Below are 14,038 nucleotides of genomic sequence, written 5' to 3' on the forward strand. Positions count from 1 at the left end.
TATTGGTTTATGGGCCAACCTATAGCCTAAATTTAAATGTACAACTAGCTTTGACTAAGTATAATTTTCCCCAAAAAATATTAATTTTGAAACCTATCTCAAATCACAATTCAAACACATGAAGCACTTGTAGTTGGTACCTGAAAAAAATAAAAGTCCCAATGGGCTCAATTAATAAGGCCTCTAGCTGGTGGTGGGTGAGACTTGGGATCAAATCCTCCTTTCACTATAGTTAGGGTTATGGGTATTAAGGAACTTGTTGACTCTGGATTTTTTTTTTTTTTTTTGACAGTGACACAACAGGGTGCCATTGAGAGGCAAATTAATACATTACCAAAAGTTTCATGATTAATCTAAAACTGACTTTAGGGTTCCATCTTTTAGAATGAGGTAAAATAAGACAGAATACAAATTAGTCTTATTGCTTTCCTTTTAGAAATGGATGACTTTATCCTTACTTTATTAAAAGTTTCTTTTATAAATATAGGAGAAATCACTGATAGGGTACTTTTCTAAAGTTTCTCCTACAATAAAAATATGATACAAAATCTTTGCAAAAGTTTTTCTCCAACTAAAATTTGTGCTCACTGGATACTCTTTATATTCAACTTCCACCCAATTACTCCTAAAATGGCTTTTTGGTTTTAGACATACAGTAGCATTCTTTTGATTGTTATTATCAGAGTTTATTGGACAAAATATAATTCTAAAAGACTAATATAACAGGGAAAATAATATAAATAAGCATTTTTTGTTATTATTTATAATTAGTAAAATATTTAACATATAACGGGATTTGTACTAGATTTAGGACTTAATTAATAGGCATAATTTTATAAATATAGAAAATTAATGTGAAAGAGTTTTTGGAAATGTACATTTTGTCATTGAATAAAGTTATGGAGCATTAGCAAGAAAGGGGCATGATAGAAAAAATATATTTAAGGAAAAAATTAGTCAGGGTTCATTATTTGTAATTAAATAGGAGCATGGGGACCACCTCTCTCATGGTCATTGACCCAAAAAAAGATGTGTATCTTACAAACTTCAGTGTCATGAGGTCTTTGGAGGTATTGAAAAGTCTGAATGGATTTTGATTTCTCATCCTTTGATTTTCCTTCTCTAGCCTTCTATTTTATTTGGCAACCCATAAATGACAAATTTTTAATTATCATCCAGATCTATTGATTGGGTCTTAAGCTCTACAGCTAATATGTTTATCACTGTAATTCTCTTGCTATTAAGCCAATGAGTATAATGTGAACACTTTGTCTGAACTGAATTCTCTCGATGTTGGCTTTATTATCATGTGTGATGGTTTCTAACTAAAATAACTTATGGTATCTGTGTGACATGTTGGACAGTTTTGTATGCCCTTAGCTTCAATCAGAATGATGTACTTTATGAGTTTATTGTAAATGAATAAAAGTGCATATTTGATTCATGTTCCCTTGGTATGTTTCTGTGTAATACCCTTAAACTGGATATTTAATGAGACTCGTGTTATTTTAGAATGTTCACAGCCAGTGGGTCGGTCTGGGGAGATCTATCCTGATAAGGCTGACACTGTTGTGCCACCAAGTCAGTTGGAGTGGCCTGTCTCAGTTGCCAAAGTGAGACCCTAGGCACATATAGTGTAGGATTGATTGAATCTTTGAACTGGACCAGATTTCCAGTATTGCCCTGGACCTTGGAGATTGATGGGCAAAACTGGAAAGTTACACCCGACCCCTAGACTCGATTATGATACTGCACTAGGTGTCTGATTGTGCTGTCTTTGATGTACCAATCAGTGAGATCCTTAGTGAGGGTCAAAACCTAAGTATGTTGGGACAGTGTGAGAATTCATCTGAGTGGGTGATCATAGTGACAGTATCAGCCCTTTTGTCAGACAAAGGTAATGATCGGGGATGCACTCTCACTGATAGAAACCAAGACTGCCAGCAGCCGACTTCAATCGTTGAGATTTGTTTTGCAAAGTATATTTTATATGAGATGTAAAAGTATATATATTATGGTTTCTAAAATGTTTGCAAAAAGGTTTTAATTCCCGGAATCCATATAAGTAGAGAATGCAACACTGTTCCTTGCAGCCGAGGGAGAGGTCCTCTTTTGTCGGGCAGTGTATGATCATTATGGACTGAGAGGTTAAGTGTAAGACCATTGAGGATAATACCTGATGGGCTAATCTTGCATCTGGCCACAGTCCCTGGGTATTACAAGGTGGCTTGGCCCAGGGACCACTTAGGGTAAGTATTGTGCCCATAGAGCCCATTTGATGGGTTTCAAGGGGTGCACTGTCCATAACAGTGTATTCAGCCAGGCATTGTAACAAAGGCTGGGCCGAACCCATGTGACTGATGTGTAGATCAATGCTTAGGTCCCACGCCATACAAGGAAGCCCAACTGGGCAGCAGTTAGGAAGGTTAAATGAGCACATAAGCTTAATGGGCCTAAAGCCCATTTCGAACTAGACTTATTTAATAAGTTAAATATGGGCAAATTCTGAGATGGATCGGCAGATACGATATGGTCTTAACCCTATCCACTCAGAGAGTCAAGATCTGAATATAATTCAGATCTAGAAACCTCCTAATGAGATTAAGAGAAGGCTGATCTAATCTGCAGATAAAATAAGGGTTTATCTTTATCGCCTAAAGAGATGTCTGATCCAAATCATATTTGGATCAGCAGCTCCTAATTGGATTAGGAGCTAATCTTTTAGGGTTACAAAAGCAAGAGGGGGTGACAGCCTTTAGATGAATCACATAATTAAATCCTCTTCAGAGCTGAAATCAAAGAAGAAAGATTTCCGCAATCCCTGCAAAGATCTTTTTTGCCGCCTCCTTCCTGCAGTCGCCAGACATCCAGTTCGATCTCTAGTTGTGGGAGAAGTCAAGATTCGATCTTGACATCAGTTCTTTGAGAAAGAATTGATAGGAAGTTGTACTCATGTGCCATCCTGCTGTTTCTTGCGAAGGACAAAATTCTTGGAGAAAAATACTGTTGATTCTGCTCCATCCTGCACTGTGCCATCTTTAGTGGGAGCAGTCTTTGGATCCTTCCTTATGCGTGAACACCTTCGTTGGGAGATACTTTTTCTCCGTATCAGATATAATCCTCTCCTACTCCTTTTGGTTCAGATCTGGTTCAGTTTATGGCTCAAGATTGATCATTGAAAATATGATTTTCTAAATAGGAAATGTGATTCCCAATTGAAAGGGAGAGAATTTTTTTTGAAATTTGCCCCTTTATTCCGCAAGATTTGGGCATCCGTACGATGGATCTCTCATCCCTTCATGACAAATCTACAAATTTTGTTTTTGCTGCAGGTGGTGTTTTGGGTATTTATTTTGACTCTGTTGAGGCAGAACTAGGCGCTATATGGAAAGCTGTGAACCTCGCTATGGAGCATGGCCGGAACTCTATGTGTTTGTTTGGATGCTCTTGCTTTATACAATTCCCTGAAGTCTCACTTTCACAAAAACCTCCCTACAATATTTAAAAAAAAAAACTGAAGTTATTTTCCTTTTAAATACTTGCAGTTATTTTCCTTTTATTATTGTCTTAGATGGAAAAACATTATAAGGGTGCAACTTGGGTGGATCTAATCTGAGCCTGAATTGATGGAGTCCAAAATTTTACATGAATTGAGATTGGATCCAACAATTTGGGCTTTTTTTTTTTTTAATTTTTTGGTTGAGCTCGGGCCTAGCCCTTAGGTAGCCCAAACCTAGCCCAACTATACACTAATACACATTCATACATACATATGTATATATGTACATTTTTGCATATATATACACACACACATATATACATACATACACATGTATTATTTCATAACAAGTTCATTGACCAACCCGAGCCCGACTCGATTCCGAACCCAATCTGAGTGCATTAAATTACAATGTAGGCTCGGCTTAGGTTAGCTTGATCTCAAGCTCGGTCCAGGCTCGGGCCTTAAGCCCAAATTTTAGGGTTGTGTTGACCATAAACTCAGCCCAACCCGCCCCAACTTGCACCCCTAGGCCTAATACATTAGTTTTCTAAATCTATCCATTTTACCGTTATATCTATCAATTTAGACAAAAAAATTATTAAAATACCCCTACAAGAACTTTTCACTTTTAATTAAAAAAACCCTAAATAGGATTGAAAAGAATAAAGGAATTTTATTCTATAAAAACATTAGGTCTAATGAAGTCTAGAATGGGCAAATCTAACATTTTGAAATTTGAATTATTAATAAGTTTAAGGATAATTTCATAACTTTGAAGTCTCTATTAACAACGGTGGATCTATATAGAGGTCAGTGTGGGCAATTACCCTCACTAAGATTTGAAAAAAGTTTTATATAATTATAAAAATTAAGAAGAAATTTAAATGTTTTTATAATTGCCCCCATTTTAAATAAAATTTGGCTTAATTTCTTAAATTGAATAATTTTTTTAGAGGTGAATAGGTAAGAAATAAAGAAAAATTATAGAAGAATGACACGTATGTCTCTATTCCTATTGACAAATTATGAGGTTTGGGATTTGGAATTTTAACTTTTACCTTGTCTCTTCAAACCTAGAGATGACAATTGACATATCCTCATGTTATCTTCAAGATCAACGGTATAAAATAAGTTTATTTTCGTTTTTTTTTTGGTGTATAAGGCTATAAGATCCCAATAGAATGGATAACATTTTTTTCATTCTCATTGAATACCCACCCTCGTCACTAGATACCCTACTCGCACTGATCATAAGTCCCGGATCCACCACTGTCTATTACTGAAACAAAAATGGAAGGGGTTTTATGAAATTAGAGGAGGCTTTTGTTGAAGTCATGAAGTGAATCATCAGGGAGAGGTTATTATGGTGGTTGCAGCAGAAACCCTTAACCATATGAATGACAATGGGACTGAGATCATATTCTTCATCCTTGTCTCTGATTATGAAATTAACCCCATCCCTGTTTTTTATCTTCGTTGGGGATAAAATTTGTCTTCCATCCTCGATTCCTGATGGAGATGGGTTCTTCGTAGGAATCTGAATCCCCAATTTTTTTTTAGATAATAATATTTATTTGAAAAATAAATTTACTTAAAATAAAAATTTAAATTAGAAATAATTTTTAAATATATTTTGGTATATATAATATAAATAATATATATATAACATAAATAATATATATACATAATCGGGGCCGAGGTGAGGTGAGGACCTCAATCCCCATCCCTAACCCCGACCCCAATCGGGAATTTTTATTAATCCCTATCCCCATCCCCACCCCACCAAAACAATCTCCATCCCATCGGTCAGGGAAGCCCCATCAGAAATGGAAAAATCTCTGTCTCACTGTGGGCTGCCCCACAGCACATTTCTGCCCTGTATCCAAAACATATCGTATGATGACATCAACGATTATGATAGGAAAATGTTCCCAATGCACGGAGGTATGTGCTGTGGAGCGGAGATATAACTCCATGGGCATAGTTTAAAAAATCTCATAAAATTTAAGGGAAGTTATTAATCTTTATAAGCATGCAACCATGGTCACAACCCACGAGAGATTGACTATAAATTTATATTTGGAATCAGGGCCGCTTTTCGCTTTCCTTCCTAACATATGCGGATAGATCGACGGGGACGGTCCTTACTGGCGGTTGGAGAAGTTCTTTTCTTTGTTCAATTGATGATGACACATTAATTATTTTCAATTCTTGGCAGCTGAAAAGCATTCTTGATTTTTATTCGGGATACATGGTGGTGCCTTTTTTTTGATATCTAGACGGTAAAGAATCTACATCGGCTCTCCACAGCACATTCCGACTGTGAACATCCCGTAAAATAAATACGAGAGATGTTCTCAATGAACGTTGAGATATGTATGTGAAGCACTGTTCTGACGTGACCTCGGCAGCAAACAGTAGTTTAATCAGAATATTCCATAGTTAATTCGGGGGGAGGGGCGGGGGTGGTCAGTCTGGATCAAGGTAGATGGTAGACCCGTTCTTAACCTGAGTCATCCAACTGTATCATTATATAGGACCTTGGCGATGATCAATTTTTTTTTTTTTATAAAAATCAAATTTTATTTTAAAAATACAAATTTTCTAATATTACAAGAAGATCCATATTTTGTAAAAATTATGGTTTTTAAAAACGAATCAGTGACTGAACCAGTCAGGGGTCCAGTTACTGGTTCAAATGGTCCAACTGTTTGACCCAAATGGCCGGCCTGTTTTGATAAAAAATAAAAAAATTAAAAAAATTAAAAAAAGTCAAAACCATTCGAATGATTAACCGGCCTATTCAGCAGTTTGCTGACCAAAATCAATGATTTTAAGAAAAAAGCGGTTTTAAAGGAAAACAAAACCGGTGACCGATTCCCAGTTTTTCCGGTCCAGTCCGATTTTGAAAACAGTGGTAAAAAATCCTATTGCCGGTCGACATCCAAAGTTTTCCTATTTTGCAGTGTTGAGTGTATCAATATTTTAAACCTATATATTGGGCTTATTGGATGAACCGAATAAAACATAATTAAAACTTCTGGGGGGTATTTTAATATTTTTATCACTATATGACTATAATACATAATCAAATGTCTTAATCCGGCCGGACCCTGTGTAATAGGGTTGGACCGGACGACCTGGACCATTGATAGGCCGGTGTCGGCGTTGCTTTCTGAAAGTTTACCATTGGAGGAAAAGACTTTTCAACGACAACAACGTACGGCTTCATCGTGCTCTGCTCTCTTGTTGTTTGAAGATTTAAGCTCCTCCTATCTTCTTTCGCTTTCTTTCTGAGTGCTGACTCCTCCGACGACCGACGTTTTTGATCTGTGTGCGTGACTCTGAGAGAGAGAGAGAGGAATGGTGTCTTTAGTTCTTCTAATGAACTCGAATAAGCTGTTGCCTGCTCTTGTCTTTCTTCTCGTGCTGAATTGCTTCGTGGATTTCAGATCTCAAGCCCAAGTCTTACCGGATGATGAAGGTACAACTTGATCATTGTTCTCTCCCTCTCTCTCTCATATGTCTAATCTTACATTTTGGAAAGAAATCTTGTTCCTTTTGTAAACTTTTCTCTTGCTGGCAAATTTTGCTTCACGAGTTCCTCTGAACTGTCCATGTTTCATTTGGTTTATTTTTATCAAATCGGTTGAGTTTCGGTTTTTGTTTTTTTTTTTTGGAACATTCTTCTGTTATTGTGAGCTTTATCTTCCCTCAAAATATATCTTCGAAATTCTTTGTTTTCTGGTTAAAATCCTTGCTTTCTTTTAATCGAATACTGTAATTAATTTTGGTGTTGCTTTTATTCAGTTGTTGTCGACCACACATAACCCATTATCCTTGCTTGAATTTGGTAATTTTTAATACCGAAAAACAAACTCTGATAATTTTAAGTCATTCCGTTTTACTTATATCAGTGAGATACGAGGGTGTTTGCACGATTTTTGGTTTCAGGAGATCCGATTCTGAGCTCGCTACAGTACTAGCTTAATTAAGCTAATTCAATACCTATGCTTTTTTTTTTTTTTTTTTTAATCCATAAACTAGCAGAAAGGGTCTCTGTTTATTTAAAATGTGGTCAAATATCGATCAAATTATGAAAATTTTTGAGGATTTAAAAAACTGTTTATTTTCTTGGGTTTCAAGCTAAATCCTTTAATTTTATTGTAAAACAAGATAGCGAACTGAATTTTCAATTAAAAATCCAGTGCTACCTCATTAATGTTTTTTGGGATAAATAACTCAATTTATTCATACTTGTTAAAGAATAGATACATGAGAGAGCTCTTTAATACTAAGTTGGAGATGAACATGTCAAATGTACAAACATTTTTTTCACAATTTTAAAACAAAAAAAAAAAAAACTAGAAGTATAGATGGTTATTAATTATCGGCTATACAAGGTTTAGTAAATAGGCACGGGAATGGACTGAAACGTTGTAACTGTGAGATTCAACACATAACCAAGTTGTTGCTTCCCCATTTGTATTCGATTACCGATCTACAATAGTTAAAAAACTAATGAACTCGCTTTAAGTATATAGTTATAGACCTCTTTTAACACCTGCAAGATCACATATTTAAGCCTAACGCCCCTAACTAATCGCCAAATCACAAGTCTAAGCTTATGATATATAACCATCATAGGTATATATAAACAATAGAAGGATTCATGAAACTTAAAAAAAAAAAGTTTCATTTTTTTGTTTGTCATTCGGTCATTCCCCTGAATCAAAAAACCATAAACCATGGGGTATTCAATTTCTCTCTCTTTCCTTCCATCCCTTCTTCCCCATGACAAAATATATAGATTACAAAATCACATTTCTTTTTGTTTGTCATCTCCATATACCCTTCCCCAGCTCTCCCTCCCTCAGTCCCCTTCTCTTCTCATCTCTCTCCTCTTGCCCATCCCCTTATAAACTGCATTACACAACCATCTACCAATCCAGCATAATTTTTTTAAGCACAAAGAAAAACTCCCCTTCCTCATCCCTCTTGCCATTAATTGTGAAAATTTTAGAAAAAGTAGAATAAATCCCTTATATTCAAATAAAATAAGGGAAATGTAAGAAATTAAAATAAAATAATCAACAATTGAGCTTTTTTGGTAAGATATTTGAACTATTGAAGTATAGGTAATCAATTTAATGTATAGTATAACTAAAATTTCAGCTGAATTGGTTTAGGCGTTTAACACAACCCTTCAAATGAATTGTTGTAAAAATAAAAGTATAAGAAGGCTGAATGGAACTATAATGAGAGTAGATTTGGATTCACAAAACATGGTTTGTAGATATCTATATGGGAACCACCTTGGCAAGTTAGAAGCCATTAAGCTTCAGCCCTCCCAAATAGGCATTACCAGTTTGGTGGGATTGTTGGTAGTCATAGACTTGTAGAATGTAATATTACACCCATGACAATTCACGATTGGTGTTGGTCTTTAATTAGAAAGCAAGGAAATAAGAACAAAAGCTGAAATCATTCACCTTGAATAAGGGTATTTAGTCAAACTACACCTAATGTGCAAATTGTAGAACAAATAAAAGAGAGAGTGTGCAGAACAAATAGCTAGCAAATTGTAGGCTAACCAATAGCCAAAAATAGATAAGTTCTGTATTAACATCTTGATTAGAGAAACTATTGTAGGTTAAATAATAGCCAAAAGTAGATACGTTATTCCTTAATACCTTGATTAGGGAAATTATTCAGAGGTGTAGAAAAAAGTCTGTTTGCAATCCTTCACCCAAATGATGGACTTCGGTTAAATTACAAGTTAGAGACAACCAAATCTTAACAGATTTAAAATCAACAAGAAACCACCAAGGCTCCCTGCAATTTCAAATAGAAAGCAGTAAATAAAGTAAAATTTCAATAAAATGATACCCTACAAATCTGGTAAGAAAATGTCCCATTAGAAGAAAGAATGCAAAACTCTGGTTTAGTTTTTCTTTGTTACCTAGACATATAATGAGCATTAAGCCATAAACGTTCCACGTGTTGACCTCTAACCACATCCGTACACAAACCCAATTAGATTATTATTATCTTGTTAAAAATAATAAATATAACTATACTATTTAAGAATAATAAATAAGTATAGTGGGGAAGCCCTAATCGGGTTACAATTGTCAATGGGTTGGGTCTAGGTAGGATTAATCTCAAACCGACTATTTAATCAGGACAAAATTATAGACCCGACTATATTGAAAATAATAGTTGTTTATTCAAATAATAACTTAAAATTTAAATTTTGATAATATAATCTTAATAAAAATAATAAAAAAATACTAAATTATTTATATGTTAATAAGTCAAACATTTTTAACTAATATTATCTTATTTTTTATCTATCAAATTTACTATTTCAAACATAAAAATATGATAAAAATTATAAAAAATTACATACATACTTACTTACATAGAACCGAACTGTTATAATTGATTTGGTCAGTTTGGATCCATTAAGTAGACCCAATCCATTGATGATAACCCTAATCTAGTTCCTTTTTGCTAGTAATAATAGTTTGTTAGTAAATTATTACTAACTAAATAAATGATTTAAAAATAAAACAAAAAAAGAATAAATAAAAATAAATAATATATTTTAATTTTATTAAATAAATAAATGTTTAAACAATATTTTATTAAAATAAATAAAAATTTATCGTATCCACAAGTGTCTCACGTCTCAAGCTTTTTGGGCATGAACAATGCTAGGATCAACATCTTCTTTATCTTGTTTCTTTGGATATATTTTATTAAGCGTCATTTACATGGACAATTAGTCACCCTCACCCCCTCTAATTTCATATAATTACTAAAGCAACCCCTATAATTTGTGTATTATTAAGACATTCCTCATAGTTTGGATTTTTCGTTAGGGGCACTTTTGGGTTTTTCACTTTTTCATGAGATTACAGATCCTGAAATACCAACGGTTTCTCATAAAAATTGGATTAACTAAACTGATTGCAATTTGCAAAGTATTGGGGTGTCTTAATGTGTAAACTATAGGGGTGCTTTCAGAGATTACGGGAGGTCTCTAAATAACCCTTTCATTAATGAATCATTTTAAGAAAAAAATAAGGTAACACGTAAAAACAAAAAAGAGAGTAAAGAAAAATAAATGAGAATCGTGAATGATTTGATGCGAAAAGGGGAGAGTGAAGAAAGGTGGGAGAAAGAGAATGATTTGACGTGAAAGGGGAGGGTGAAGAGAAGAGGTAGGAGAAAATAGGGAGAGAGAATAAAAAGAGAGAAATGAGAGAGAGAGAGAGAGAGAGAGAAGGGAGAAGGGGTGTATTTCAAAGCAGTCAAGCCAAGAGCATGCCCCGTGTTGCCTTCTATGTATCAACCGCACATCTTTCCGATGCTTTAAGTATATAGATGCTAGAAAGGCTGTCAAGCAACACTCGTTGCATTATAGACATGGTGGTGGGAATGGGATCGAACCACAAAAAAGAATGAAGACAATGAATGAGTTAGGTCCCACCTGTATGATCATTTCTAGCCTGGCTACAAAGGCTTGGGCTGGGTTTGTGTCCAGGCCCATTCCACAATATATTTTTATATTAATTACAATATTTTATATTTAATTTAAATATAATTTAATATAGAGATATAGGCCAAAAGCTTGATACATGGAGGTCATAAAAGTTAAATGTGATTGTACCTTATATTAGTAGAGATATTCATTAACATGGGCAAGTCTATCCCTATCCTAAGCCCATTTAAATATTACTACACTTTGGGTGTGGGTTTGGCTTAGCCAGGCAACCTTAAAAGCTGTTAATACACTATCAAAATTTATCCTGAGATTTTTTATTATTTTTTTTGTTCATTATGCTACATAGTAGGGATAGTCCATCTACCATAACCCTTTTGGTTTCAATATTAATATTTTTATCTAAAAATAAGTAAAAACCCAAAATAATGTATGCATAGGTTGCGCTCAATTTGGTTTGGTCCAATTACAAATGTCACATTGCTCTTAGAGGTGCGACTTATGAGAGTTGGGTCAGGTTGATGATCAACAAAAGCCCAACTCGAAGTCTTAGACCTTGAGATTGGGCTTAGATTAGTTTAGTTATGACTACAACCTAATTTTATATGTTTATTAATATTTACAAAAATTGTAACATTTAATCATTAACAAAGTAAATAAATAAAATAGAGCACTAATAGATAATATGGAAAAATAATTATTCTATTAAGTATTTAGCAATAACTTATTGTTTTTGTTAAAAATATTACTACAATTAATCCAAATTACCAAACTACTAACATATTCTTTTAATAAACTATTAAAATATAGATTAATTATTTTAAACAACATTGCATTCCTTCCTTATAGTAGTTACCGGTTTCTATTGTTTCACTTGTCCTTACAAAATCCCAGGCATGCATGAGTCCCAACTGGTTGGTGTTGAAAATAGAGTGTTTTTAAGACCCCTAAATTTGCTTCAAGTGGAAGGGTGGCCAGTGGCCATTTTGAAATTTTATTAAGCATTATCAAAAGAGAGGTGGTTAAATACAAGATCATCTCACCCTCTCAACCCAACCCCTTACAATCAAAATGTAAAAACACTAAAAGTACAAAACCATTAATAGTAGAGAGAATACACAAATAATCCTCTTTTGAGTAATAGAATCACCTCTTGGAACCTCATGAATAGAGTTATAAGCATGAAAGTTCTGTTCGCCAATACTATTAGGCCATTTCGGTTTAACTTTCATTCTTTTTCATTTTTACTCAAAATGAAATTATAAAATGGTAATAATGGGTAGAATGAGATAATATTGCTATGAAGCAAACACTTTTTTTCCTAAAATTGAATTCTTTTCAAATTGAAAAGTGCTCTATGTTGCTCATTTTCATTTTTAAAGAAAAATTGTCTTAGCGGTCATAAATTGCTAGCCTAATTCACTAAAATCGTCAGTAAAGATGTTTGGTGGATGGCAGGCAGTCAATGCTCATTGGCATATGTTTCCGTGGTAGTCCACCAATAAACATTTATGGTGGTGGCTTTATAGACCTAGGCTGGCAGTTTATGATCACTAACATAAAGTTTCTTTAAAGAATGAAAATAAGCAAGATGGGATATGATTATTTTTCATGGTATAGGCTACCTCAATTTTTGAGCTATAGACTAAATTTTAATTTTGAAAAGAATAAGACCCATGACAAAAATTTTATTACCAAACACTTTAATGTTATTCATTCTTACCAATTCTTACTTGAAATGAATAAGAAATAAAATTATGAGGCCTAGATAAGTTAACTAAATAGGGCCTTTAGCCAAAGAAATTAGCACATCATTTGCCTTATTTAAGGAATGATAGAGTAAAAAGATGCCTAGCAGCACTCATCTTCTTGATGTCCCGTAGAATGTAAGTTAAATACCAAGGATACGAGAACTTCTCAAGGAGAATATTAATCATATATTGAATGCCACTTTTCACCCAATTAAATGCTAAGGATATATGTATGATCTTTTCAAGGGGAATACCAATCATATATGGATGGTCACTTCTCACCTCCTCTTGAGAATTTCTACTTGCTAGCTAGCATGCTTAATATACAACCCCATAGAATTGTACATGCAAAGCTATTAATTTCCATGATAATTGGTACAGATGGAATGATCACACAAATTCGATGAGTTGTGATTGATGGCTTCAGAAATCTAAGGTACCATGTAGGATCCATTAAAGAAGAAGATGATGCATGCATGGCTTAGGGTTGGAAGATGTCTTAAATTGGGTAGCATAGCTATAGCAATTGTGGCATCTAATAGCTGTGAGGCCTACATGCCCGTAGATCTAGCATACAGGTTACGATTTTGGCTAGGTTGTTCAAAATTTAGATTTCCATTTTGAAAATTCTTGTAAATAATTAGGTCAAAAAGATTTATATTGGTTTCTTAAGTTAAATATATATATATATATATGTATTGAAATAGGTAAAGTGAAGATTTCATTAGGCTTCAAATATGTAGAGTGTAAAACGGTTCATATAAATTATAAAATTGGGTTAGATTTATACTAACAAATTTACCTTCTTACCAAACATACTTTTAGCTGTAATGGATGTAAATATGAATTCCAATAAAGTACATGCTTTTTTTTTTTATCAAAAGCCCACTTGAATGCAAATTTACTTATTTTTTATTAATGTACTTTAACATCTTATTATCAATGTAAATACGCATTGGTCTGTCATTTGTCAATGCATAAATGTAATGTTGCCTAACATAGGCAAAAGTGAACCAGAGTGCAAATTAATTTACCATAAACTAAAATTTACACTTCATTTACATCGTTTCCAAACACAACCTTAAGAAAAAACATATACAATAAAGAGCGTACACAGAGATTTACAAAAGCTGCAACCAACAGAACTATACCCCCAAACCCAGATTTACAAAAAGATTCCCAACAATAAAAAAGGAACTGAAATTTTTGTCCTTACATACATTATTTACTGCTAACCAAGACAACATTTTTCTCATAACTTTCTAAACACTGTCT

The 14,038-nt window shown here is 33.8% G+C and overlaps 1 protein-coding gene across 5 annotated transcripts in view; it reads left to right on the top strand.

Annotated features, from left to right (window-relative positions):
- Positions 1 to 6,713: 6,713 nt before the first annotated feature.
- LOC148847804 (putative LRR receptor-like serine/threonine-protein kinase At1g53420) overlaps positions 6,714 to 14,038 on the top strand; it is a 50,114-nt gene continuing 42,789 nt past the window's right edge. For 3 of the 5 annotated variants that reach the window (XM_088950730.1, XM_088950732.1, XM_088950731.1), the window contains exon 1: positions 6,714 to 6,986. In XM_088950730.1, coding sequence (XP_088806856.1) covers positions 6,866 to 6,986 — 121 coding nt within the window. In that variant the 5' untranslated portion in view covers positions 6,714 to 6,865. The remainder of the gene's footprint in view (positions 6,987 to 14,038) is intronic. The other 2 variants (XM_088950735.1, XM_088950734.1) reach the window with 2 other exon arrangements.

This window comes from Nelumbo lutea, chromosome 6 (genome assembly GCF_056320005.1).
Source record: "Nelumbo lutea isolate HS-2025 chromosome 6, American lotus-T2T, whole genome shotgun sequence".
Lineage (NCBI taxonomy): Eukaryota > Viridiplantae > Streptophyta > Magnoliopsida > Proteales > Nelumbonaceae > Nelumbo > Nelumbo lutea.